Source organism: Tursiops truncatus, chromosome 6 (assembly GCF_011762595.2).
Source record: "Tursiops truncatus isolate mTurTru1 chromosome 6, mTurTru1.mat.Y, whole genome shotgun sequence".
Classification (NCBI taxonomy): Eukaryota; Metazoa; Chordata; class Mammalia; order Artiodactyla; family Delphinidae; genus Tursiops; species Tursiops truncatus.
This window is the reverse complement of record NC_047039.1, coordinates 34,780,996-34,808,977: the sequence shown is the minus strand read 5'-3', so window position 1 is coordinate 34,808,977 and position 27,982 is coordinate 34,780,996. Positions and strand designations below refer to the sequence as shown.

Below are 27,982 nucleotides of genomic sequence, written 5' to 3'. Positions count from 1 at the left end.
AGCAGCCTAAACAAGCCCCCTTGTTATCATTCAGGCTGGAAAACGACCTTGAGTGCTTTTCAAAGCTGTCAAAGTACACGGCGGCTGTGAATGAATTTGTCACTCACACAGCTTGGCTTCCTGAAACCCAGACTCTGCAATCAGCCCACCAAAGAGCTGCAAACATGATTAATATCCATGGAGAAATTGGCCTCGGTGAACCTTTTTCATCTATGAGAACACAGTCACAGAAAAATGCATTGAACCTTGATTTTTTAAAATTGCATACACTTTTCCCTTTGGGAAGAAGTGAAAACAGAGAAGTGTTACCAATTAATCTCCTCTCTGAAACGAAGTCTTTTCAAAGATAGTCTGAGCTCAGGGATCTCTGATGTGATCAAGGCTCATGCCTCTGACCACTCTAATCTTTTTTTTCGTCTGAGCCATTTTTGAGGGCTGAATGTAGTCCCCAAACCTCGAAGTGTGGGGCATTGTGAGAGAGGCTGGGGCCGTGCCTGGGCACGTCCTTGACCACGTTGGATAAGAGGATCATTTTCTAATGGGTTGGAAAGAAGACCGAGAACCATTTCCCTTCTGTTGATCTATTTTGTTGCCTTTTTTGAACAGTCATCAGGTGTCTGCTCTGTGGCTGGCCCCTGTGCTAGGGACTGCGGGTCCAGAGATGAAAATAACGTGCTTCCTGCTCCCCAGGAGCCGTCTGCCAGAGTGGGGAGACAGGCAAAAGGATAAAGAGAGGCAACGCTGTATGACACACGTTTCAGCAGACAAGAGGCAGGCCTGGGACGGAGGAGGAGGTGAACTCTGCTCAGCAAGAAAGTGAAGGCCTCACAGAGCAGGGGGAGTTTGATCTGGATCTAGAGTGAGTGGGAGTTTTCAGGAGGAGCAGGACATTTTAGACGCTGTTTGATACAGAGGGTAGGTGAACAGTTGGCTGGAAATGACATGGAAGTAGCGGCCAGGAGCCTCGGTTTGACCAGGGAGCCCCTGTGCAAGGGGAGCCATTGAGGGGTTTTCAGGGCAGTAGGGGAGGTGGTTTATTCTGCAGAATGTGGACCGGAGGAGCGTCCGGAGGTAGAGAGACCAGCTAGGAGGGTGGCGTAAGAGTCTGGGTGATGGCTTTTGGGGCCTGAACCTAGGAAGTGGCTATGGGTCTGGAGAGAAGTGAATGGACTAAAAAGATAATCAGAAGGAAAACATGAGAAATGATGGGAAAAGATCAGTCAAGGTTTACCAAGATTTCTGGTTTAGACAAATACAAGGATGGAGGGGGCTTCTACCTAAGTTAGAGGAAACGGGAGGTAGAGACAATTTAGGGCAGGAGATGAACTTGAGCTCAGAGGACCCATGAGGGGGCCAGGCAGCTTCACTCCAGCGGGGCTTGGCCGTGGATATGAAGATGGACAGACGTGGAATTATTACCCTCAAGGACATAGCCTCTTTAGTGTAATTTACCTCCAAAAACAACAATGACAGTAACAACAACATTGTAGAGAGCTTACTCTGTGCCAGGTATTTTTCTAAGTACTTTACATATATTAGCAATCAATCCTCACAACAGTCCTTTGAGATAGGTACTATTACTATTCCCACTCTGAAATACAAAGAGGTTAATTGTTTGGGCCAAGGAGGTCCAGACAGAAAGTGGCAATCCCAGGGCTGACTCAGCCTGTGTGTGTTTAAGATTTTAAGTACTACGAGGATGCTGCTGACGAATACCGGGACCAGGAGGGTACGCTGCTGCCTCTCTGGAAGTTCCAAAATGACAAAGCCAAGCGCCTGGCCGTCACCGCCCTCTGCTGGTGAGTATAGACATTGCGGAAAACCTGGAATCCCTGAGCGCCTGCTGCATGCCAAGCCCTGAGCAGGGAGCTTCTGCCGCGCTTAAGCACTTTGAAGGTGACGCGTAGCATTACGGAAAAACGTGAGACTGGGATTCTTATGGGATCGTCCCAGGTCTCTAAGCTCAACAGTGGATGTCTACAGTGCAGTTAAGGCACCACTGTACAGGGGAGAGCCATGTCCATTTCCTGGGCCAAGGGGTTCTTATTTCTCTTGCAGGAGTCCAAAATACAATGATCTGTTTGCGGTGGGACATGGCTCCTGTAAGTAATGCGGCTATTTGTTCATTTTCTCACTCAACCAGCAAACACGAAGTACCTACTCAGTGCAGAGCTCTTTGCCAGGTGTGAAAGATACAAAGATGACTAAGTCTAGCGCCCTCAGGGTGCTCACAGTCTAATGGAGAAGACCCACTGTCATACTGGTAATTAGTGCTGAATGAAGGAATATGCCAAAATGAGCCTCGAAGGAGTTATTATGGTAAAGGGAGCAGCATATGCAAAGGTCTGGAGGCATGAGCAATATGGGAGGAAATGAAGCTGTAGAGGGGGCCAGGGTTAGCCCCCAAAGGGCTTGGTAAGCCATTCCAGGAAACTTGGACCTTCTCCGGAGGGGAAAACACTGAAGGAATTTGACAAGGGCTGGGACACAACCACTGCAGGGGGGATTTGCAGGCGTGAGACTGGAGGCTGGAGACCAGCTAGGAGACTGGGGAGGCATCCCAAGGAGAGATGGCAGGATCTGAACCACCAGCGTGGAGTGGAGATGGAGAAGTGGATTTGAGAAGGATGAGAAGGTAGACTGGACCAGACCTGGGGAGGAATTTGGTGGTGAGGCCTGAAGGAGGAGAGTTTCCTGAGCAGGCCCTGGAGCAGGCGGGGTGGGGAAGGGGGGCAAGCACTTGATGTTCATCACTGGCCCCGAACCCTGGGAGACCACCGCCTTCCGGGATGCTCCCGTCCCCGCCAGTTTCCATCACCCCACAGCAGGAGGCAACACTGTGGAAACCGTGTGGCACTTTGCTTTCCCTTCGTGTTCCTTGGTCCCTGCAGAAGCCCCTGCCTCTGCACTGGCCTGGGCGTTCCCTCTTCCTAACGGGAGAGGGCCCCATACTTCGCGCTAGCCGCAGCTCCCTAGGCGAACAACATGTGCTCTGGCTAGGAGGATTAGCTTCTGCGGACAGAGAGACCTTCCCATTCTCTAAGCTGCTGCTGGCTGGCAGGCGTACAAGCTCCTGGTCTCTGCCCCTCAGACCGCCTGTCGGCCCAGCCCATTCTTTGACCAGTGTCGGGGAGGGAGGGGAGGGCCAGGAGGAGTGGGTGTTTGTCATTCCTCTCAGGGAGAAGCCCTTGGAGCTGCGCCCAGTCTCGTGGTCTGGGCCGCCTTTGAGGATGCCCTAAATGCCCGCTTTGTGTTCCCACTCCTGAGGATGGGCTACTGCCAAGAGGGAAGTGCCCACCCCCTCTGGCAGGGAACTAGCACATTCCTCCCCCTCTGCTGCAGCTACTGGGCCGGAACAGGGCAGGGGGCTGAGCAGGCCCGCCCAGGAGTGGGTGTGGACCCATCTCTGAGGCTGATCAGCCCAGGCTCTCTGCCCAGGACTGAGGTAGGGATGTGGGCTGCTCCCCAGCAGGTGGGAGGAGAAACTGCTTCAGCTCTAGCCCTATCCTCCACTTGCCGAGGGCCAGGAGGGGCGTCAGCTGGTTGGGGTCATATAGAGGTTGTCCATGGGGGCAGCCTTAGCCAGGAGCAGCGGAGAAGAGTAACCCACCCCACAGGAATCGATGGCCCCAAGCCCAACAGGCCCAGAGGCCTCCTTTGGGCAGGCACACACCCGGGAAGGGTCTCTTTGTCCTTTGTTGGCCACATCCACGTCCCTGGATGGCACTGCTATCAGCTGCAGACCTTCTGGCTGGAGGGTCACTTCCCAGTGGTGTGACCTCGGGCCAGAAGCTGCTGTCAGCCTTGGTGTTTTCACTGGTGACCTGGAGAGGCTGACACCTGCGGGCCCTTTGTCCCAGGGCCGTCATGAGACATGCGTGGAAGAAAAGCAGCAAATGTGCCCCATGAGCTATAGGAACCACTCTCACATAAAGGACAACCATTGCTGACTTGTCTGGCGTTCTGTCTCCTAGCTTTCCTGCAGGACCCTCCGGGGCCCTGAGCAGAGAGCGGGGGCTATAGGGACAGAGGGGTATCAGACAAAGCCCCTACCTCTTCTCTTAGAGAGCTGGGCCCGGCAGCGGCGGCGGCGGTGGTATTTGCTGTCACTGGTATGGGAGCTGTTGACCAGTTTTCCAACAGGCATCTATTCTCCAGAGCCTTGTACATGTCAGCATCAATCTGCAGAGGCCTGAGCAGAGCCAGGCTGGGCTGGAACGCAGAGGGGCCCCTGCATTCACTCCTGAGGTCACCCCTGGGAGTCCCATGCTCTCAAGTGCCCAAGTGCCTCCCTGGAAGAAAGAGGGGCAAAGCTGAGGCAGGCAAAAGGTACCCTAGTTACTGGACGGGGTCACTGTGAGGGGCAGCTGGCTCACCAGCATCCATCACACTGTCTTTGGAAATTCCCAGCAGCCAACCTCCCAGGATCAGACTCGGCCTCCTGTGGCCAGACTCTAAAGTGAGAATTTGGGTTTGTTGTTGGGTTTGACCCTGATGAGCTCAGCCCAGGGCTCCTTTTGCCTGGAATTCCCAGATGTGGATTCTCTGACCCAGCCAAATAAGACTTGGGCAGGGGTAGGCATGCACCCTAGGAAGGACTGGGGCCAAGGGTGGTCATCTGGAGCCAGGCCAGGAGCAAGCTGGTGAGGAAAAGAGCCCGGGCAACTACCTGCAACCGCACAGAAGCGATCACACCCGCCTCCCCTCGTGGCTGCTGGGTACCAGATGGTGGACATGTCAGGCTGCATATAGGGCAGAGACTGGGGTGCCCTCTAGGGCCAGGCTCCATGTCTCAGCAGAGTGAAGAAAGGCTGTCAGCAGGTGAAAGCAGATAGAGGAACACTGGAAGGCAAAGGAGGTAGTCTAGGAAGAGCTGGCCCACGGGGCAAAGCTGGGATGCAATTTTATCAGTGCACCTGCTGCACTGAAGGGGTGCTTTCCAGCCCATTAGGCAGTTCACGGCAGGGAAATGGGGACTCCTCGTGATCTGCTGGGCAGGGATGGTGGAACACATCCTAGACACTGTGTGGTCCTGACTGGCTATCACACAGGAGACAGGGAGGAAGCCTCCCAGCAGGACACATCTTAGAAAGTCAGAAGAGCCAGCTGTCCCTCAGCCCAGCCGCTGAGAAACAGCACCCTCAAAAGGGGCCAGAGTCAGGCCTTGAGTCCCAGCGCTAAACCCATTCCCACTCTGCCCCACCACCTCCTGGCCGGTCCGTCAGCCTGCCCAGGCCAGGGATGCACTTGTAGGGATTTAAATCTTTCCTGATCATTTATTTGTCAGCTTCACTAATTAAGCAGTGTTAATTTCATTTACTGAAAATGGAAATTCATCCACCTCATTTCTCCCTGTTCATCCTCCACACACAAAATCCATCACTCCTCAGCTGCAGGCTGTGTAAAATTTACAGGACTAATTATGTTGTCAGGTCTCTTTGTAAATACAGTCCATAAAGGCCACTGTGCTCACTGGGTTGTAGTGCAAGGGCATTCCCATTGTTAGTTTAATTACTGGTTAGTTATTTAGGTTCTCAAATGTTTGCCTCATTTTCCCTAAATCAAATTAAATGTCCCGCTTGATGTATTCTGTCTCCAAGGCTGTGCTCTTATTTCCCACACTGTTTAAATATGACTTCTAATCAGGTGAGGGCTCTTGGAAAAGCCCAGCTACCTGGAAGGCTGGATCCAGCCTGGCACCACGGTCTGTGGTCCACACTGGAGGTTTGGAACACTCTAGCACTGATGTACTTTCTTGGGGGCAGCCTTGGGCCAGTCCCCTGCCTTTGGAGACTGAAAATCCTAACCCAAGGGGCATATCTGTTCCTGGAGTCCAAGGTGGCAGGGCTGGGCTGTGGGAAACTGAGGGAGGGTTTCATTCTTGTCATCAGAAGAGCTGGGGATCATTGCCTCTATCCCCCTGACTTCTAGAGGGATTGCTTCCAAACCACCGCAGAAAAAGGTACCATCACAGGCCTGCAAGCCTGGTAACCGCCCAGCTGTGAGACCAAAGAAGGAGCCCAGAGAAAGTGACAGGGACACCCGCAACTTATTGGATAGGGAATCTTACAAGTCAGAAGCAAAACATCCTGGAGCAACACCCACACTGTGTATGGCAGACTGCACACAGGACATGGCCACAATCCTTGCTGCTGGGGGAGGAGGCTACCATTTATAGGGGGAATTGGCATCAGGTTGGCTCATCAGTCACCAGGGAAACCAGCAGCTGGGGCAGGGGGCAAGCACATAGGTAGTTACTGATTAAGTCCTATGATTAAGAGAATTAGATGGTCATGGGAGTAAGGTGTAGGTGAAGCAGGGACTGGTTGATCAGGGGATGCGCAGAGAGCAAGAGAACAGCCATCCTGAGTGGCCTCTCCCTCTGATTCCTAAAAGTAGAGTTTGGGTCAACCTTCCCTGAAAGCCTACTGTATTAGTTTCCTACTGCTGAAGTAACAAATTACTGTGAACATGATGGCTTAAAACAACACAAATTTATTATCTTACAGTTCTGGAGGTCAGACATCTAAACTGCGTTTTGCTGAGCAAAAATCAGGTGTCAGCAGGACCATCCACTTCCCTGCCTTTCCCAGTTTGGAGGCTGCCCATATTTCATGGCTTGTGGCCTCCTTCCAGCTAGCAATTGCATCATTGCGATATCTGCTTCTGTTGTCACACCTCCTTCTCTGACTCTCCTGCCTCTTTCCTTCCCTTATAAGGACTCCTGTGATTACACTGGGTCCACCCGGATAATCCAGGATAATCTCCCCACCTCAAGGTCTTTAATTTAATCACATCTACAAAATCCCTTTTTCTGTGCAAAGTAACGTATTTATGGGCTCCGGAGATTAGGACATGGACATTTGGGGGGCATTATTATGCCTACCACAGCCCCCTCCGAGCGCCTTTTTCATGCCTTAAAAAGGGAGTCATTAAACAGCTGCTGCCTTAGAGTCAGTTCTGGGCTGGGTTCGTTTGGGAGCCACAGGAAGAGAGGAGGAGGCCTGCTGACCGACACTGTCTTGGTATCGTTGTCTCTGCAGCTTGGCATCTACTTCCCTCTGACCACGGACCTGGCTTTAGCCAGATGCCCCAACATGCCCTCTGTCTGCCTTGCCATCCCCGAATCCTGAGCAGAAGCCCAGGCTTCTCCTGACAGCCAGAACTCTCCAGAGTGATCTAGAGCTCTTCCTTGTAGGGCAGGGGTAGAGCTGTGATTGCCAGTCCAAGAAGGCATCCATCCATGCTACTCACTGGGCACTACTCTGCTAGGGCCCTGGCAGAGGGAGCTGAGGGCAGTGAGAGCTTTGGTCTATGGTGGAATTAAGCCACCCGTCCCCTGAGACCATGGCTTTCTGAGAAGCACCAGATCAGGCTCTATTAGGGAGTTGATTCTCCTCCCCCAAATCTCGTGGATCATTGAAGGTCAGAGTCAGGGAGGCCTTAGAGATTATCCAGCAGAGCAGGGTTAGCAGGAGGCAACTCTCTCACTGGACAGAGTAAGCCTGCTGGGCCACGCCAGGGCATGCTCCCTCACTCCATCCTTTGGTGGCAGGCTAAGGAAAACACCTGCTCACAGCCACCTGTAATAATGCGGTACAGGTAGAGGAGTTCCTGGGGGGAGGGTGGGCACTCACAGAGGAGAGGCTAAGGGTCTAGAAGGCTTCCTGGAGAAGGGCAAAAGTGCAAAGTGGAGCTAAGGCCAGGCCAGCGGCCCTCTCCCCCTGTCTTGGAGTCACACACCACGTGGTTTCTCCTCCCCACCTCCCCTCCGCCCTCCCTCTGTCTTTCTCTCCCTTTCCCTTCCTCTATTCCTCTTTCCCTTTCACCCAGCCACACATACTCTCTGAAATCCTATGGCCTAGAATAACCTGGAATTCCTTCACTGGCCCCAGACTTCAGGGCTCCTGCCTCTTTATGTAATGGAGTGTGGGGTCGGGGGGCTCCCATCTGTGTCACTGGGCCCTCCGGTCCTGCTGTGGGGAGCCAGGTAGTCTGTGGGATTCAGGACAAAGTACCCCAGGGCCCAGGGCCCAAGGCTCTGTGAGCCTTGAGCCTGATAGGATTCTATCTCTCACTGGGAACTGAGGCGCTGTAGGTGACCTTGATGCCAATGTCTTACTGGGACTGCTGGTGACCTGGCTGGCGGCATCGTACTGGGAATGATGGCAGGCTGGGCGATGATGTCACTAGGACTGCTGGTAGCCTGAGCAACGATATCACGTGGAGACCATTGGTGGTCTGAGTAGTGATGCCATTTTAGGACTTCTAGAAGACAAGATGATGCTATCATGCTGGCACCGTTGCAGGTTAGGGCAGTGATGTCACGCTGGGCACACTTAGAGAGTGGAACAGTGAGGTCTCATAGGGGGCTGGAGATGGGCATGAGAAGATCATAGAATAAGACAGAGTGGAGAGGAAGCCCCAGCCGAATGGGAATTTTTCTCTGCTTTCCTGGTGAGGTTTGGCAGACAAAGCCTTGAACTGGAATTCAGGAAACACATGGTCTAGCCATGATTAGAAGCTGTGATCTTTTTTTTTTTTTTTTTGGCTGCATTGGGTCTTCGTTGCGGTGCGTGGGCTTCTCATTGCGGTGGCCTCTCTTGTTGCAGAGCACAGCCTCTAGGTGCACGGGCTTCAGTAGTTGCAGCATGTGGGCTCAGTAGTTCAGTAGTTGTGGCACACGGGCTCAGTTGCTCCCCGGCACGTGGGATCTTCCCGGACCAGGGATCGAACCTGTGTCCCCTGCATTGGCAGGCAGATTCTTAACCACTGCGCCACCAGGGAAGTCCCGAGAAGCTGTGATCTTTATGTCAGGAGGGCTTGTTTGGTTGCAAATAGCAGAGACCCCTAGGGCCAGGTTAAGAACAGGAGGCTTATTGTCGGGATGCACGTGGCCTGGGAACGCAGGCAGGACCTCAGGCCTTAGTGTGGCTGGTTGCTCTCTGTGTCCCTGCCTCGTGAAATCCACGCTTCTCTCTGCCAGAAGTTTTCTCTCGTCATGCCTGACTGCCCTGGCCCTTACTCATTCTCTAGTCCAAGATTCTGGAAGGATTGGCTGTGCCAGTCGCCCCACCACCCCAACAGGTCTGGTGCCCCCTTCTCCTCCTTTCTCCACCTCCATGTAAAGATCAGATTAGTGCCACTACCCTGAGCAGAGTAACTGCAGCGATAAACAGGCTATTGGGTGTGGCAAACACCAAGCAATGGGTCTAACGCACTAGGGGACACCATTCTCCCCTCTGGCCTCAGTTTACCCAACTATAAAATCCAGGGGCCATAGTTCAGTGTCTAGTCCCAGTGGTTCTGTGAGTGGGTCAGAGATGTCCTCACTGCAGAGTTACTAAGCCGACCTAGGGTTTCCAACCCTCCTTTCCTGGTTCCACTGGTCATGAAGGCTGTGTGTGAGTGCAGGGGCACACAGTGCTGGAAGCGTGTCTAGAGAAAGTCATCACTGCTGTCCCTCAAGGGGCCAGATACCGTGGCACAGTGAGAGCAAGTGTGAGGTCATGCCTGCCTTTGCCCCTTGGTGCCATAAGAAGAGCATCTGAGAACTCAGCCTGAGCATCACTCACCCAGCCACCCTGCCTTTCATTCGCCCTCTGGCCCGCCCACTCCCATTCTGTCAGTCTTGCCCAGCATCAAGGCCAGATTGGATGTCAAGGGCATCTACAGCTCACCTCTGGCCTGGCATTTAATACTTTGATTACCCAGCAAGGGCTTGCCCATTCAGCCACGGGGTCTGGCTCCCTGTCACCACACTAGGGGCTGCTGAGGGCAAGCCCACGTCTCCAGTGGGGTGTGTCTGTCCCTGCCAGGCTCAGCCCAGGGGGAGGCCCAGATCAGGTGCTCAGGATTTGGGTCATGAATTAAAGGAATGGCAAGTGACTGTCACACTGCCCGGTTCAAGCCCTTCGTGGTCTGGGTGGGAAAGACACTCCCCTCAGCCAACTGCAGATCTCTCCCTGAATTCAAGAGTCAGCCCTTGGGGCCCAGCCTGGAGCCCTACACGGTGAGGTACTGCCAGCTTCCATCTCCCACCTCAAGGCCAGTCTTTGAGATAGTGCCGGGCACAGGGTGACCCAACCTGGCTTTCCTCACTTTCCCCAGAGCAGAAGCATTTTCCTTCCTGAACCACTGCGTGCCCTCCCCGTGGCTCAGGCTGGACCCTTGTACCTTCCACTCCAGGGGCAGCCCCCTCCTTGCACAGGAAGACTCCCGTGCAGTTGATCAGGGGAGGGGTTCCTGACAGGAGTCCCAGAGCTGGTGACAGTTAGCCACGGCAAGGGAAGGTGGGCTCCCCCACAGACAGCTGCGCTGGTGGGCAGGCCGGCTGGCCTCAGCTTCCAGCTCTGCCCACCTAAGGCCAGCCTGGCTCCTGGCTGCTCCCTGCTCCCTAACCCTGGCTCCCAGGAAGCATCCGCTGTGCTTGCAGAGTGCCCAGGGTGAGGATAGCTGGGACCTGGTCATAGCTGGGCTCACGCCCAGAGCCCAGGGAGCCCAGCCCAGACTGTCCCTGAGCCCAGCCCAGTCACCTGCTCCCAGCCCAGTCACCTGCTCCCTCAAGAAAGGGGCAGTCTTAGACACAAGACAGAGAGAATGACTCAGCAAAACTCACCAAGGGCTTCCCTGGTGGCGCAGTGATTGAGAGTCTGCCTGCCGATGCAGGGGACACAGGTTCGTGCCCCGGTCCGGGAAGATCCCACATGCCGCGGAGCGGCTGCACCCGTGAGCCATGGCCGCTGAGCCTGCGCGTCCGGAGCCTGTGCTCCGCAACAGGAGAGGCCACAACAGTGAGAGGCCCGCGTACCACACACACACAAAAAAAACTCACCAAGTTGGGGCTGCTTACCTATCCTTCCCGCCCATGGGCTCCTCACCTCAGGACTGGCCACTCTGGGAGGAGGGCCCAGGCCTGCAGTGGCCAGGGGCAGAGGAGATAGCCCTGGGGGGCCGGCAGAGCTAAAAGGCTGCCTTAGCATAGGGCCCCCAAGACGGGGCTGCTCTAGACTTCCACCTCTCCAGCTCTGGCTCTTCTGAGCTTGGGAAGGGTCCTGGGCTGGTGGCGGGAGGGCGGGAATGGACGGCTGGGACTGTATTCCATCCAGTGACTGCATTATCAGGATGGGCGCCAAGTGCGCGGAGCATGAAGGAGTGTGGGAGGCGTTCCCTTGCCATGGGGCGGGCCGGGAGGAGGACGTCTGCTGAGCGGTCCACTGTTGATCACCGAAGGCTGCGCCCAGGCCAGAGGGATAGCACTGTGGCCTATGGAAGCCTGACTGGCTGGCCTGGGACCTTTCGAATCTGGGAGCATGCTTAGAGCTAGGGCTCAGGCTGCAGCTGGGGACTGTGGGACCAGAGGGTCTGGGAAGATGCCCACAGGTGGCTAGTGTGGGACTCCTACAGGCAATTCCGTGTTAGTCCAGACTGAACCCCTGTCGCTGGCTGGGGACGAGGGGTACATGGCCATTATCCCAGCACCTAAAGGCAGGAGATGGGCTGGGCATCTGGACCCTCTCTGAGGATACTGCTCCTTCCCAAGCCCACCCACATTCTTCACTTAACAACTCTTTGAGCCTGCAGCCCCCCCCTTTCCTGTACCCCAGGGAGACTAAAGAGAATGTCCGTCCCTCAGATATGCCTGGTCACCTTATCTGTTGGATCCTCTCGTGAACCCTGAGAAGGGGGTGGGTCAAGTCGCATGATTCTGTCTCACGGACAGAGAAGATGAAGCCCCGAGAGGTCTCCCACGCTCTCTGTCAGAGGCAGGACTGGGCAGGGCTTGTCCACCCTGTGAGGGAGGGGCCGGGGCTTCCCCAGCAGGGACTGTCCAATCACCGCCGCCCTCTTCCCTGGGCCAGATGACTTCAGGAAGCAGAGCCGGGGCATGCTGCTCTTCTATAGCATGAAGAACCCCAGCTTCCCCGAATACACCTTCAGCAGCGAGAGCGGCATCCTGTGCCTGGACGTGCACGTGGACCACCCCCACCTAGTGGTGGTGGGCCACTACGACGGCAACGTGGCCATTTACAACCTCAAGAAGCCCTACTCCCAGCCCTCCTTTCGCAGCTCAGCCAAGTCTGGCAAGCACACAGACCCCGTGTGGCAGGTCAGCCTTGGACCAGGGTGGGAGAAGTGGGTGGGACTGAGTAGCGTGTGGGCCTGGGAGCCACCGCACGAGCGGCCTTGGGGAGGAGAGGGCCACAGGCAAGGGCATGGGGATGACAGCTACTAGCTTAGAGTCCAAGGAACTGGGTGTGAGAAGGGGCAGAGAAGGGCACAGGCGAGGCATCAGGAGGCAAGACGGTTTGTGGTAAGAGCTGGGGTCCGCTGCCTCAGAGCTCCCCTCAAGCAGGGCCCATCTGCTAAGGATCTCGGATCTCTTAGAAGTAGTGGTCAGTGACTCAGAGCCCGTGGTGGGAAGCCCCCAGGGCCTGATGGGCCTCTGCTGAGTGTGTCAAGGGCTCCAAGGGTCTATGATCTTCCTCAGCTCCCCACAGGGGCTCTCTTCTGCCATCTGGGCTAGATTTGGGGAACTCCCAGATAGCAGTAGGCACTGCCTGTTCTCTGCCTTCTTGGTGGGGCTGTAAGGCCTGGTAGGTGATGTCTGTCCCTGAGGCTTCTGTGTAACACCCATCTTCTCCAGTCAGGCATAGAATGGGACCATTACCTAGTCACTAGGGCTAGATTTCACCCTGACTCTGCGTCTCCCATCTTATTGCGCTGGGAGTGGATTTCACAGTTTCATTCTCAGAGTCTCTTAGCTCTGGCTTTGCAGGCCCTTCCTCACTGTGTTCCAAAGGTCCCCCTCCTTCTGAGGCTGTGTACCCTCACCCCATGGGCAGGCCTGGGAGAGTCTAAGCATAGATTTCTGCCTCAAGTTGCCCAAGGCCTCTGGGCTCCTCAGGCAGTGCTGGGATCTGTCTTCTCACCTTCCTCTCCCCCTTGCCCTGACAGGGTCTGCAGGCGGGCTCTGCACCCCTGCCTGTCTGGCCCTGAGCTTCCTGAGTCATGTGGGCACCCCAGGCACTGGCTCTCAGCTCCCAGACAGGCCTGAGCAGAGGGAGGGCTGTTCAGGCACAGGGGATATGGTGGCCTCTCAGCTTCATCCTTTACCCAGAGCTGGGGCACCCCCTCCCCCTAAACACCCTCCCCACAGTTCTCGACCAAAGCAGGAGCCCGACTTGCAGCCTCAGGTGTTCTCTCCTCTGAAAAGCCCACCTCCCCATTCATCGCATCCAGGCCCGCAGAAGTCTCCAGACACGGGGAGGGTGTCTGCAGAGACTTTAAAGCCCAGGGCGAGGAGAAAAGACTCGCTTTGATCAAACAGAACCAGCACCAGCCCCGGCCCGGCTTTCCCAGCACGGGCAGACAGCCCAGGGCCAAGCACGGAGCATCTCCGGGTGGCCTGACTATCCTCCTCAAGCCCAGGAGAGGGCGAGGGGCCAAGGCCAACTACCCTACTCCCACTCTGCTCTGTTCTCTGAATCAAGTCGCAGGTTGGAGAGAGAAGTAGGGTGTGCAGGAGACACAGGTTCCCCTTCACTGGGCGGGTGCCAGGGACACTGGACGGGGTGGCCTTCTGTTCTCCCACCATCCTGTCAGGAAAACAGGGCTGCTGCCTTTGCAAAACCGAAGACTCAGAGTTCTTGGCTGGAATCAGGGCTTGCGACATGGGAGGGGCCTGCCTCTCACTCCTTTAATGACTTCCTGTTCTCTTCTTTCGCTCTCATTCCCTCCCTGCCTCCTCATTCATCCATTCATTCATCAACTCCTACCTGTTCTCTCCTCTGGGAGCTGAGGATGCTTAGGGCTTGGTGTCTGGATACGGCAGCCACAGCTGAGCAGGATACGGCGTGTGCTAAGGAGGGCTCATGGGGGCGCTGAGGATTGTCCAGATTGTCTGGGATAGGGACCAGGGGCCAGAGGGCCAGGGAGGTCTTCCTAAAGGAAGGAACACCTAAGCTGAATCGTGAAGAATGAGGGAGTATTCGTTAGATGAAGAAGGGTACAAAGGGGTCACGCGTGCACCGGAAAGACACGGGCAAGCAGAGGGGCCTGCTGGGCAACAACACACCGCGTGGAGCTCAGCGTCAGGGACTCCTGAGCTCAGTCGTGAGTGTGCTTCTCTAGCAAGTAGGAAGCTTGGACTTTGCATGTTAGTGGTCTCAAATGAAGTGTCAGTACAGAAGCCCGATGTATGAATAAGACGAGAGTGCCCAACCATCAGAGGGTTTGGGGCAGAGAAGTCCCACAGTCAGGTAGTGTCTCGGAGATGTCCTCTGGCCACGGCATGAGAGATCTTGAAGCCTGAGCTACAACAGGGGCAGTGGAGATAAAAATGAGGAGGTAGGGTTGAGAGCTGTCGAGGCAGTCAAATCATGAACAGGAAACGACTGATTGGATATGGGGAAAAGGAAAAATTGGTGACGGTGCCTGGGACTCCAGCTTGGGGGACCCAGTAGGAAATCTGTGGATTTCTGGCCGGAAGTTAATATAAGAAGCCAGAGGAGGGGCTTCCCTGGTGGCGCAGTGGTTGAGAGTCCACCTGCCGATGCAGGGGACACGGGTTCGTGCCCTGGTCCAGGAAGATCCCACATGCCGCAGAGCGGCTAGGCCCATAAGCCATGGCCGCTGAGCCAGCATGTCCGGAGCCTGTGCTCCGCAACGAGAGAGGCCACGACAGTGAGAGGCCCACATAACGCAAAAAAAAAAAAAAAAAAAAAAAAAAAAAGAAGCCAGAGGAGGAGATGTCCTACCGGCAGTTGACTGTATATCCTGGAGCTTGAAGAAGAGCCAGGCTGACGAATGAGGCGTCAGAGACATCAGAGTCTAAGTCCTTCTCAACGGGACTGTGTCTTGGGAGGAACGAGATAGGTTGTTTTAGATCTCAGATGCCAGGCTGGGGGCAGACGGACTTTGTTCCGTTGGCAGCGGGGAGCCATGGAAGGTTTTGGAGCCAGGGAGAGAACCGTCTGTCCGAAGGAGAGTGCAGCCCTGTTCAGGCCCCGCTGTGAAGCCTCAACCACGACACTCTGCAGGGGGTGTGTGTGTGTGTATATATTCTGTGCTACACGGGGGAAGGGAAGGGGGCAGGAAGGATATGAGCAGACCCCTGGGGTCAAACATGCCTGCCCTAATCAGATAAGGCAAAAGAGAAGGAATTGGTGAAACAGGCCTCCGTCTCCTCCCTACCACCTGCTTCCTGGGCATTCATGTATTGTCTTAACCCCACTTCCACCTGCCCCCTCTTGGCCCTCTTTATTCCTACCCTCCCACCTGGACCCCAGGAGCACGTGTGTGACTTGCACACACACACGCACACACACACGTACATGGCTCATTGCATATACACACACACACCACCCCCCAGCTGGGCATCAGGCTGCTAAGTGGGGTGTGAAATACAATTTCCGTGCACGCTGGCGCCGCTCATTAAACGCTTCCCTTGGCAGCTCCCTCGCGCCTCTTACAGCCTGGCCTTTGACACCCCCTGTCCCCTCCCCCCTTTAAAGGGACTGCCTTTACACAGAAGAGGAAACGGTCTCAGCATCAGGGCTGCTCTGACTTGTGCCTCACAAGCTCTGTGGTGTTCTAGGCCCCCCAGTGAACGCACAAAAGAGCAGCCTGCCCAGACAGACCCAGGCGGGACTGGGTCTGCCCTCCTGCAGCTCTGACCAGTCAGGCCTGGGGCGTGGCCCCAGAAGAGCAATCCCCTCCCCGCTACACACACCCCTCAAGGGCCAGGTGGCAACTGTGGTTACAGGCAGCAGCCCTGGGTTCCTGTCCTCCCTCACTGGGCCTCTGCTTGTGACAGGGGGAAGGGACAGTGGCCCCAGCACAGGAGGCCTGGAGGGAACTGGAGGGTGGGAAGATCTGGGCACCCAGCCCTGCCCCAGCTCTCCCGGACGTGGCTTGGCCAGGCCTCCACATCTGGCAACAGAAACTTGAGCCTCAAGCGTGTCATCTTCATAAGACGACAGCTCTGTCTCCCAAACACTTTCGCATATGTTTGCTTCCAGCCCAGAGAAGATGGGTGGGGCAGGATTATTAACCCCAATTTGCAGATGGAGAAATGCAGCTCACATCTGAGATCTGGGAGCAAGATTCTGGAAGCAGGGGCTAGTGGTGAAGTGAAGTTGGGAACAGAAGAGAGCCGCCTAGAGAAGGCCAAGCCTGGATGGGGAGGGTGGTGGAGGGAGGCTGTTCCTCCCCACTGCCCAAGGAAGCAGGAAAAAGCCTCCCGAGAGCCTTGCCACCCTGATTCCTAGCATGATGGTAATACTGAGGATGTCAGCTAATAATATTTATTGAACACTTCATATTTGCAATGTTCTGGCCTAAGGGCTTCACACTCATTGTTTCATTTATTCCTTACAACAAGCCCGTGCTATCATGGCTCCTGTTTTGTAAATGAGGAAGCTGGTTGATGGGCTCTGTCCTTCCCAGGCTCTGTAAGGAGGTCAAACCCAGAGCCACTGCCTTCTTACAACTGGGCTCCTAAAACTCAACCCAGGGAGGAACCGGGCACCTCCAGTGCTGAGCCCGGACACTGGGCAGTGCCCCGACTGGCCTGCTGCCTCAGGATGCTCAGGGAGAGAGAAATGAGTGGAAGGAGGGAGGGCGGGGAAATCAGGGGATTCTGAGATATGGGCTCCCAGAACTGGCTTCTGGACCTCAGATGGGTTCTTGAGGGGCCCTAACCCAACACCCTAGAGCTCACAGTTTGGGATGTTTCAGGTCAAGTGGCAGAAGGATGACATGGACCACAACCTTAACTTCTTCTCTGTATCATCTGATGGCAGGATCGTGTCTTGGACGCTCGTGAAGGTGCCTGTTTCCCAGAAAGGGTCATGCCGGGGTGGAGAGAGGGAGTTGGGGGAGATGAATGACAGAGGGACCCCCAACCTTGCCGGTCCAGCCCCACCCATGTGCTTCCCCCTCCCTGTGTGACTGCAGAGCGAGCTGGTTCACACAGATGTCATCAAGCTGAAGGTGGAGGACAGCACAACCGAGGGTCTCGAGGGCTTGCAGATACACACAGTGGGTAAGAGCCCCAGCCCCTCACATCCACGCCTGGCCACGTCCCCCCAGCCCATGAGGTGTCTGGTCCTCCCTCTTTCTGCCGCACCGTGCCTCCACTTGTGCCTGACCGGAGGTAATGAGAAAGCCTGGCCCAGTGCACCCAGCCCTTGGCCATTTGCAGACCCTCCCTGTTTATGCAGATTGGGTGCTGTTATGCAGATCCAGCCCTGTTTATGCAGATCAGGTCCCTGTTTGCCCAGATCCTCTCCCTGTTTACTCAATTCCTCCCCTGTTTATGCAGACTAGAACCCTGTTTGCACAGACCATATCCCTGTTTGCAGACCCTGTCCCTGTTTACCCTGACCCTGACCCTGTTTAACTCAATCCCTGCCTTGTTTATCCAGGCCCCATTCCTGTCTGCAGAAGCCCTGGCCCGTTTGCAGAGTCCCAACTGCCCGGGACAAGCTGCAGGCCAGAGACCCAGTTTCTGTTTGCCTGGCTGGCCCCAGCCGTCCCTCACAAGCACCTGGGCTCAGGCCATCCTGGGTAGAGGAGGTGCTGGGAGCCTCCCTCCCAGAACTGGCCTAAAACTGTTCCCTCTTCTCCCAAGGCTGTGGCACTGCCTTTGACTTCCACAAAGAGATCGACTACCTGTTCCTAGTGGGCACAGAGGAGGGGAAAATCTACAAGGTGAGGCAGCACTGCCCTCAATGCCAGCTCCTTACAGGGCCTCCTAGACCTGGGAGCTTATCCTTCTCAACAGAGCCTATTCGGACAGATCTTAGGGCTCATCAGTTCTGGAAGGCTTCTTGCGGGAAGAGAATGCATTTCTTGACCTGCTTGTGTGGCGGGAAGAGTGGCCGAGTGCAGGAAAGGGGATGGAGAATCTAGAGGGTGACTTTGGCCCAGCCCAGCATCCTTCCCTCTGGGTCCTGCTCCCTTCCTGGGAGTGGAGGTTGGGGGGCTTGGAACATTCTGGGGAGACTTCCTGGAGGAGATCTGAACTTGAGCTGAGCTTCCAAGGCCAGGTAACAAGAAAATTTATCTCTGAATACCGGGTTCATCCCAGCCGGCAGCGGGATGGAACTTCAGGGCCAGTTTCTGCCAAGTCTCAGTGTTAGTAGGTGAACATCCTTCTGAACCTTCATCCACCCAGAAATAGCTCTGCCGCAAGCTTTTCTTAGGCTCTGAGACTCAGAATGTTAATTACAGGCCGCCTCTGGGAGCCCCTGAGGCCCAGGCAGAGCTGGTCTGAATGTAAAAGAGGTCCCCACCCCCACCCCCCTCCCAGTGGCCGTGCGGGAGAGAGGAAGAGGCTAGTTGGCCACTCAGTCTCCTGGAGGGAGGGTGTGAGGGGCCTGCTGGTCAGGGCAAGAAACCGAATGAGAAATCGTGAGATTGGGACTTGCTGCAGGCTCTGTACCTGCTCTCACCTGGGCAAGGTGGGATGTTTATCACTGCTGCAAGGCTTCTGTCCGTGCAGGTGGATCCAGCACTCTGTCTGCCCGTCCACAGGCCTTGGTCTGGACAGAGGCGAGACACCACACCTCCCCCAGGGCCCCTTACACCTGCTCTGCCTGGGTTCAGGGAGGGAAGGCCTTTTCTGCCAGACCTGGAATCCTCTGGGCAGACTTCCCTCACCCTCCAGGAAGACTCCCCTGCCCAGCCCCTTAAGCCCCTCCTTTCTCTCTGGTTGCTTTGAGGGTGAGAAATGCAGCCGAGAGCTTGGTCCCAGCTCAGCTGTGACAGTGATGTGGGGCGAGGACAGAAGAGGAATCTCAGGGCCTGACCCTTTAGGGCCCCCAGGGAAGTGGTGGCTGCTGGCCTCTCTCACTCCTGAACCCCGCTTCCCCGCCCTCACCCCAGTGCTCCAAATCCTACTCCAGCCAGTTCCTCAGCACCTATGACGCCCACAGCATGGCAGTGGATGCTGTGTCCTGGAACCCCTACCACACCAAGGTCTTCATGTCCTGCAGCTCCGACTGGACCGTGAAGATCTGGGACCACACCATCAAGTGAGGGGCCTGCCCTCCCTCAGGCACCACCCTGGGCTGGGGCCGGTGGGGCTCTGGCACCGTAAGCCCTCTGTGCCCTGAGCTTTCCACCCCTCCCCACTGCAGGACCCCGATGTTCATCTATGACCTAAATTCAGCCGTGGGCGACGTGGCCTGGGCCCCATACTCTTCCACTGTGTTTGCAGCAGTCACCACCAATGGGAAGGTGAGTGCCCCCTTCCTGACCCAGCTGACCCCCTACTGAAGGTAGGATGAGCTGTCTCAAGGTCTCCCTCCTGGAGAGCCCACGCCATGCCCAGGTCAGGTGGGGGAAGGCAGAACATAAGGACTGTGTGTCCTCAAGGGCCAGGCCACCCAGGGCCCTGTCAAAAGAAGGATCATTCATCCCATGAGGCCTGGAGGAGAGAGTGGGGCTGTTCACCTTGAAGGAGAGAGCACTCTGGGGGTTAAGGTGCCATGAGGAGCAGTTATCCTCTCTGAGGGCCCTGGGGAGGGAGCTGCAGGGTGGCAGGTGCCAACCTGATGTAAGGAAAAACTTCTGAGCCAGAGTTGATCTGTGACGGAAATAGTGTCTGAAAGCCAACAAGGTCCCCATCCCTGGGAGTGTGCAAGTTGAGTCTGAGAAGGGGAGATGGAAGGGGCTCTATGCCGCAATGAGAGTTGGTGAAAGTTCAGAAACAGTTTGTGAGAAAATTCTTCTGCAGTACATTTTCCTTTTGGACTTTGATATACACTGAGAAGCACCTACCAGAAAAGAATATAGTGATTAACGCATCACCCTCGAGTCAGTCATCTATTTGCTGAACAAATGCGTAACCAAGGGTCAGCTGTGGTTCCCAGCTCCAGGCCAGGGCCTGGTGATTCAGGTTCCTGCTGTCACAGAACTTACGTTCCAGTGAAGGGAAAGAGACAAAAGGAACAACAACAAAACCCCCAATAGAGTTAAGTGCTAGGCAGAGATTAAAAGAGGATGATGTATGTACACCCATGTTTGTAGCAGCATTATTCATAACAGCCAAAAAGTAGAAACAACCCAAATGTCTGTCAGCTGATGAATGGGTAAACAATAGGTGCTATATCCACGAGGAGTATTATTCAGTAATAATAAGGAATGAAGTACTGATGCATGCTATATCATGAATGAACCTTGAAAAATGCTTAGGTTAAGAAGCCAGTCACAAAAGACCAAACATTGTATGCTTCCATTTATATAGGTCTAGAATAGGCAAATCTATAGGGACAAAGTAGATGTGTGGTTACCTAGGGCTAGAGGAGTTGGGAGAAAACGGGGAATGACTGGTAATAGGTATAAGGGTTCTTTTGGGGGTGATGAAAATGTCCTAAAATTGGTTGTGGTGATGGTTACATACTGTGAATATACTAAAAAAGAGGAATTGTATACTTTAAATGGGTAAATTTTATAGTATGTGAGTTATATCTTCATAACACTGTTATATCTTTAAAACGAGAGAGAGTGATGTAAAAGAAAAGGACTCGGTGGTCTCTTAGATAGAGTGGTCAGGGAAATCTTCTTTAAAGAGGAGACATTCAAGCTGAGAGCTGAGTCGCAAGAAAGAGCCAGCCAGGTGAAGATGCGGGGATGCATTCCAGACAGAGGAACAGCTAGTGCAAATGCCCTGAGGGGAGAATTAGCTGGAAGGGTTTAAGAAACAGGCAGGTAGGGTGGCTAGGGTCTAGTAGGCAAAGGGGTGAGAGCCTGAGATGAGAGCAGACAGTGCAGAATCTAGAATAAGCACATCTGGATTTTATGTAGCGTGCCCAGGGAGACTATCAGAGGATTTTAGATTTTTTAAAGGTAAGTATGGCTGCTGCATGAAGGATGGATGATAGAAAGGCAAGAGCTGAAGCAGGAAGACCAGTTAGGATGCTGCCACAGTCGTCTAGGCAAGAGTTGCTAATGGTTCGGACTTAGGATGCGGTAAAAATAAGATCAAACATTTATTGAGCACCGTTTTTTTTTTAAACAGTTTTATTTTATTTTATATTTATTTATTTGGTTGCACCCGGTCTTAGTTGTGGCAGGCGGGCTCCTTAGTTGCAGCTCGCCAGCTCCTTATTTGTGGCATGCGAACTCTTCGTTGTGGCATGCATGTGGGATCTGGTTCCCTGGCCAGGGATCAAACCTGGGCCCCCGGCATCGGGAGTGCGGAGTCTTATCCCCTGTGCCACCAGGGAAGTCCCTGTTGAGCACCTTTATGACATGCACTGTCTGAACACCTGACATATATTAGTTGGTAGAAAACCTGGCTCTGCCACTTACTGGCAAGTTAGCCTTAAGAGCCTCTTTCTCGTCATTTATAAAATGGGGATAATAACAGAACCTACCTTATAGAGTGGCTGTGAGGATTATAATTCGATGATGCAACCATGTGACACGCTTGCCCAGAGTCTAGTACATAGTAAGTGCTCCATTAAATGGCAGCTGCTCTTACTGTTAATTCTGCATAGACTTAAATTTTTTCCTGAACGTTTTATCCCCATTCCCTCAACCACAGGAAAAACAGAGACACAAATTGCCTCTCACACTGCCTAGGCTTCTGTCGACTTTCCCCAGAAAGTTCAGGGGCAGTTACTCTGAGGTGGGCGACAGGGGTCTCATTTCCCCGAGTGTGCTGACACCCACCTCTTCACAGACCCACGTGTTTGACTTGTCCATCAACAAGTACGAGGCCATATGCAACCAGCCTGTGGTGGCCCGAAAGAAGAACAAGCTCACCCATGTGCAGTTCAACCCCATCCACCCCATCATCATTGTGGGCGATGATCGTGGGCACGTCACCTGCCTCAAGCTCTCACCCAATTTGCGCAAGATGCCGAAGGTACGGTTTTGGGGAGTTTGGGCTGCCGTGAGAGAAAGTCTCCAGGATGGCAGGGGGTTGAGAGAAAGGGGAGGAGCCAGGGGGTGGCCCCCAGGTTTCTGGCTTTGGGGGCCCAGGGTAAGGGTGGTGTCATTGCCCAAGTGAGGAGCACAGGGGAAGCAGGAGACAGATCAGTTCTGACATGCTGAATCTGAGTTACCTGTGGGGCCCCCAGGTGGAGACATCAGGTAAGCAGGTGACTATGAGGACCCAAAGCCTGGGGGAAGCACACGGGCATCATTGGCTTGTTTGGTGTCATGCAGGTAGGGGCGTGAGGCTTAGTTTCTGCTTCATTGGCTGGGCTCGCACAGGGCTTCTGAACTGGGAGCTCCGGGTCCACACGGGAAGTAGGAAATGAGCCATGAGGAGGGTAACTAGGTCAGCAGCTAGGCAGTCCTCCTTTTGAGCTCTGGTTCCTTTCTGGAATCTCTAATGGTCCGGAGGCCCTGCCCAGAGCCCAAGGGCCCTGAATACAGGCCACCAAGCCCAGAGCCATGACCTCGAAGTCTAGCTCTCAGAGTCCCAATTCAGACTTAAGAACCCAGGCCTTAGAATCCAGCGCCCAGAGGTCCAACTTAAAAATCCAGCGTCCAAAAACCTAGAGCCCAGTCCTGTCCATTTGGGCGCTAGGAGAGAAAATGGAATTTGCTTCCTGCCAGGTTCTGGGCCAGCATCAGAGCTGGGCCGGAGCTGGGCCATGTTGCCCTGATGACTGTACCCCCTGGTTGCAGTTTGAGGCATTTACTTGCAGTTTGAGGCAAGAGCAGGGGCCTGTCTCTTTCAACTGCTGCCTACCAAGGCAGGGGCCACCGCACTAACCCTCTCGCGCCAGCCTGGCCTATTCCCCACCAGGGCCAGGGAGGCAAGGGCTGGGAGTTTGGCCCGGCCTGTAATTGTAGCCAGCTGGGGGAAGGGGTGAACTTGGCTATAAATACTCAGAAGGCTGCTGAGTGCCTGCAGCTGTGGCCCAGAGGCCGTGGTGGGCTGGGGGTGGGATGGGATGGGATAGGATGGGGGGCCGGGGGGGGGGGGGTTGGGTGTGGTCTAAAACTCTGCTAAGCCCAGCTAGCTGGCCTCAAGGAGGGGGAAGAAGGCAGTATAATTTGTGGAACAGATAAAATCTGCTCTTAATTTAGTGAGGAGAGAAACCCAGCCTTGAGCTAGGAGAGCTGGACAGCCCTGTGGGAGGGATGGTGGTGACCCCTTGGGGCTGGGGTATGACCATCACACCTTGAAGGCAGTAGATCTGGGTGGGGGCCTGCCCTGCCCACTTTGACCCAGGGATGGAAGGATCTCCCACAGTCCCAGCTCCTCTCAGAGCAATGCTCAGCATCTATATCTCTGAGGACCTGAGGACACGGGTACCTGGGAATCAGAGGACCTGGGCAGGTGATAGCTGGGGGCTAGTTCTTGGGTGGATTGGCAGTTCCTGTGAAATCGCCACCTGACTCTACCAGCAGCCAAGTGATTCGGGCCAAAGGAAGTCCTCTGGGCATCCCTACCGCCCCTCTCTGCAGGCTGCAGTCTCCCTGATCTTCCCAAGAGGGCTTGGCCACAGAGGCCCGACTTCCCAGCCCAAGGAGCTTCCCAGGATTGGTGTCAGAGCCCAACTTGTCAAAGGTCAAGGCCTACTTTCCCCAACTGCAATATAGATAGAAACAGTTTGGGCAGAACTTGCCCAAAGTCATATAGGGAGTTAATGACAAAGCTGGAACTAAAAGCCAGATCTCCTGACTCCCAGGAGGTGAGGTGAGGGCAAGAGAACGTGAGGTTAACTTGGGAGGGAGAGGGGGGTGAGAGAGAAAAAGACATCTTTGTCCTCTGCCTCAGGAATGCAGAGGTGAGCCGGGGAGTGGCAAAGGCACTGGGCCGCACGGGAAGGGGGAGACAGATTTGGGAACAGGCGCAGGGGTCACACCAGGAGGAAATCTGAGTTCCACAGGGTGGCAGCAGGCAAAATGGGGCCAGGAAGGGGCCTGCTGGCCCTGCATTCTCCTCCCACCTCACAGCCCGGGCCAGATCCACGCTGGACCCTCAGCAGGCAAGGCTGGGGCAGGTGCCAGTGAGCAGTGGGCACAGGTGGCTGAGAGGGTGGGGGCCCGGGCACAAAGGGAAGGCAGGAAATGGCAGCTGCCCCAGCCTAGCCCACACTCCACCGCCTGGACAGAAGGGAGGATGGCACTGGTGCTGGTCTGCCAGGGAGCTCTCAGGGCCTGAGTGACACATACCCCAGTGTCCCAGCTCTCTTCTTCTCAGGGCCCAGCTTACCAGCTAAAGGATTAGAGTGGCCTGTAGGCAGGGGTGAGGGGTCATAAATTCAGGACCCGCCCTTCTGAGGGACAGTCCCAGCCAAGGACATCTGGAATCACACGGGATATCCCATCAGCCCTCCTGGGTCTCCTGACACCTGCCCCCACCCTGGGTATGTCTGACACAGCGGGCCTGGCCCCAAACGGTACCCCACTCCCAACCTGACCTGAAAGTGCTAGGTAACAGTACTAGGTGAGGGCACCTGTGGCTTTGTCCACACTCTTTTCCCTCCACAAACACACACCTCTTAGCTCCGCGTTAGGACTCAGCCAGGGACCTTCCTGTGGGAAGGATGCTCCCAACAGGTAGAGGCCCTGGGCTACAGCTCTTCCTGGCTTCCCCCACTCCTCCCAGCATAAGGATCCTACGTTGATCGGAGGATCAGAAACACAGCTGGATGTCTCTTGCAGGCCTCAGCTGGGCCCCTGCCACCCAACCTGGGATGGGGAAGGATCCTTGCAGGGGTTGGGGGCGGCAGGCAGGGGTCCGGAATCTAATTGGGCAGGAGAGAGGCATGGCACAGCTGCCTAAGCTGGGCACAGGAGGTGGTGCTGGGAAGTAGAGAGAGGTGGCCCATCCCTCACCATTCCTCCCCCATGTGTACTTCCCTTCTCACCAGGAAAAGAAGGGCCAGGAAGTGCAGAAGGGTCCAGCTGTGGAGATCGCAAAACTGGACAAACTGCTGAACCTGGTGAGGGAAGTAAAACCCAAGACCTGAGGGCCTGGCCCCAGGGCCTGGCCCATGTCTTGAACCCCGTACTTGTAGCACCTGACCCTGGTACCCCAGCCCAGGCTTAGCACCCAGTATGTGTGTGACCACACCCCTGATCAGGTCCCAGCACCTGCCCTTAGCACCCTGCTCCAGCCCTGGTCCCAGCACCTCACCCCAGGACTTGGCCCTCAACCACCATTACCCCCTCCTTCTCTGTGCAAATAAACTTGTGTCTGGAAGCCCACCCACAACCTTTCATTTTGCTACAGCAAGGCCCCCAGGAAGAGGAGAAAATCTCAGGGTAGAGCCATAGTTTCATTTATTATCCAGCAAACAGTAGGAGGACCAGAGAAGGGGCCCAGCCTGGACACCCTCCCATTATTGCCATGGATTGATTCCCCAACCTCAAGGGCCTGGAGGCGCTTCGCCTAGGGGGCGGTGGACCCAGCCCCGACCACTGGGATGGAGCAAAGTCCAGATGGCCCTGGCCCTAGCACCAACTCATGAATCCCCCACCCCAGGCCTGTCTACCGAGGGCCAGCAGAGCCCCTCTTGGAGCCAGGCCGACCAGACTCTGGGCTGCTGGGTCCAACTCCAGACAGGCTGGACTCTGAGTTCTGGACCCCAGGCTGGCTGGACCCTGGGATCCCGATTCCAGGTTCCAAGTGGGGTGGACTTAAGTCCCAGACTCCGGGCTAGGCCAGGGGCCTTCAGGGCTGCAGCAGGTAGCTGCCTTCATGGCTGAGCTTCTGGGGCGGGGGCGCCTTCTCGGGACAGGGGCCAGGGCTGGAGTTGGGACTGGATTCGGAGAGGGAGTCGATGTTGGCAGAACGGGAGTGGCAGGCCCAGCAGAGAATGACCCAGAGCAGCAGCAGCAAGAAGCCTACGAGGCCGTTGCAGATGATGGCGATGAGGGCCCCCTGGGAGATGGCTGCCCCCATGACGGGCAGCACCTCAGACAAGCACAGACTGAGAAGCTGCCTCAATGGCAAGGCCCATGCCGAGGCGGAACTCCGGTACACCCGGCCTTCCAAGGAGGCTGTCCTGTCCACACACTCAATGATTCCCGGACAGTGAAGACGTCCACCTGCAGTTCTCAGCCTGTGGGGGGTACAGAGCAAAGGCAAAGGGTGGTGAGGAGGAAGGGGTGGGGTTAGGCCTAGGAGGAGAGGCGTAGGGAAGACAGCCCGCTCCCACACCTCTGGCCTCCCAGCAGGCCTCAGTACCCCGCAGAGCCAACACCTGGCTCTGGGCACCTGGATGGGGGTGTGGCTACTGTGGGGAAGCTGCATTAGGCAGCCTATAACTCATTCTCCTTTTGACCAGTGGGCATGGCGCGGCCCTGCCCACTGAACATCCAGCCCTCAGAAGAACTGTGTGAGTGGGTGGGATTGAGGAAGCCCAAGGCCTTGAAGGATGGGCACTGTGACCAGCTTCGACATGGCCTGGGCACCTCCCCTGACTCAGGACTCCAGCCAGCCAGCCCAGGAGACCTCCAGAGGCGCCAGCTCACACAGAGGGAACTTTGTGGAGGCCTGGCAGGTATGTGTGGGTCTGTGTTATCTAAGACTGTGTACCTAGGTGCACCTCTCTGTGAGACTGTCTCTCCAGGTCAGGTGCGTGTGTCTGTGTGTCTGGCCCTTACTCTGTCCCTTGGTTCCCTTGCCTGGATCTGTGCCTCTGCCTCTGTATACCCACCTCCGTCTCTGTATACCCACCTCCGTGTGTACCTGTCTGTCTCTCTGTAGCTCTCTTTATATCTGTCTCTCTCTGTGTCCCCATCTCTGAGTCTATAAGGGTCTCTCTTGTGTCTCGTTTCTCTCCCAGTCTATTTCTTTGTGTATCTCTGTATCAGTCTCTGTGTGTCTCTTTCTCCCTGTCTCTGTGTGTATGGGTCTCTTGTGTCTCCGTCTCTCTTTCTTCCCCGCTGTGTGTTCGTCTGTCCCCGTGGACGTGTCTCTATCCCCTCTCCGTGCGGTCTGTCTCTCTAGTTCTGTGCGTCTCTTGTGTGTGTCTGTCTTTGTGTGTGTGTCTCTTTCTCCCCGGCTGTGTCTCTGTCTCCGTGTGTGTCTATGTCTCTTCATCTCCGTCTCTGGTTTTCAACGCCCCCCATGCCCGTGGTGGGAGGGCCCCTCTTACCTGAGTTGAGCCCGGTGCGCGCCCGCGGGAGGGTCCGGGGCAGCGGGATGCAGGACGCCGACTGCTGCTCGGGAGCCTGCGGGCGGGGAGCAGCGGGAGGCGGGCAGGGGTGACTTCCCCTCCCCCCGACCCTCCCCCTCGGCAGCGCAGCCTCCGCCGGCCGCTCCCGCGGCGGCGCGACCGGGGCGGCCTCTGCCGCGGGCGGTCTGCGGCGAGCAGGGACCTCCTCCCCCTGGGGCGGCGCCTCCTCCGCGGCCGAGGCCGCTCGCCTGCTCGCACGGCGGCGCTCGGGCGGCGGCGGCCGTTTGGGCGCGGGGCTCGGCTGGGCTCGGCTGCGTTCGGCTACGTTCGGCTGGGCTCGACTGGTCTCCCGGCTGGGCTCGGCCAGGCTCGGCCGGCAGCAAAAACAGGGAAAGAGCCCCGCCTTCTCGGAGGCCAGCGGCCGGCGGCCTGTCGGAGGAGGAGCCATCCCTCGCAGCTGCCGCCAGTTAATTGGCTGGCCGTGCCAGGCTCCCTTGCCATTGGTTGTGCGCCGGTGTGAAGACTGGCCCGCCCCTTGTGCAGGCGGGGCGGGGGCGGGAAGAGGGCTGAAGGGGCTACTCAGTGTGGATCCCTCCACTGGGGGGAAGGGGGCGGGGCCCACCTACTTGAGGGGATTTCTTGCACTTTCAACACCCGGAAGATCTGCACACCCAACATCTGAGAAAGGCCAGAGCCGCCGTACCCCTCTACCAGGAGACCACCCTTCCATATCTGCGAGAGGTCTCTGTCCCCATCATCTGGAGGGAGGCACTGGGATACATCTGGGAGGAGACCGAACCTCCTGGTCTTGGAAGTCCCCTATACTCCCGCACGTCCACTCCCACCTGGGTGTGGACTCTGCATCCCCACTTCAGAGGGTC

At 55.9% G+C, this 27,982-nt stretch overlaps 2 protein-coding genes across 2 annotated transcripts in view; one reads left to right on the top strand and one right to left on the bottom strand.

Annotated features, from left to right (window-relative positions):
* DNAI1 (dynein axonemal intermediate chain 1) overlaps positions 1-25,186 on the top strand; it is a 61,000-nt gene extending 35,814 nt beyond the window's left edge. Inside the window, exons 11-20 of the mRNA XM_033857931.2 lie at positions 1,682-1,799; positions 2,059-2,102; positions 11,862-12,109; positions 16,741-16,830; positions 16,960-17,047; positions 17,636-17,715; positions 18,892-19,040; positions 19,146-19,245; positions 21,695-21,880; positions 24,849-25,186. Coding sequence (XP_033713822.1) covers positions 1,682-1,799; positions 2,059-2,102; positions 11,862-12,109; positions 16,741-16,830; positions 16,960-17,047; positions 17,636-17,715; positions 18,892-19,040; positions 19,146-19,245; positions 21,695-21,880; positions 24,849-24,947 — 1,202 coding nt within the window. The 3' untranslated portion in view covers positions 24,948-25,186. The remainder of the gene's footprint in view (positions 1-1,681; positions 1,800-2,058; positions 2,103-11,861; positions 12,110-16,740; positions 16,831-16,959; positions 17,048-17,635; positions 17,716-18,891; positions 19,041-19,145; positions 19,246-21,694; positions 21,881-24,848) is intronic.
* Positions 25,187-25,243: 57 nt separating this feature from the next.
* Positions 25,244-27,395, bottom strand: ENHO (energy homeostasis associated). Its single transcript, XM_004313178.4, has 2 exons — positions 27,081-27,395; positions 25,244-26,042 (listed from the first exon to the last, which is right to left on the bottom strand). Exon 2 carries the CDS (start codon positions 25,880-25,882, stop codon positions 25,652-25,654), a length of 231 nt encoding a protein of 76 aa, XP_004313226.1. The 5' UTR covers positions 25,883-26,042; positions 27,081-27,395; the 3' UTR covers positions 25,244-25,651.
* Between the last annotated feature and the right edge of the window lie 587 nt (positions 27,396-27,982).

Excerpts from the sequence above, each read along its gene's own strand:
- ENHO (XM_004313178.4), bottom strand. The coding sequence starts at position 25,882 with ATGGGGGCAGCCATCTCCCAGGGGGCCCTCATCGCCATCATCTGCAAC.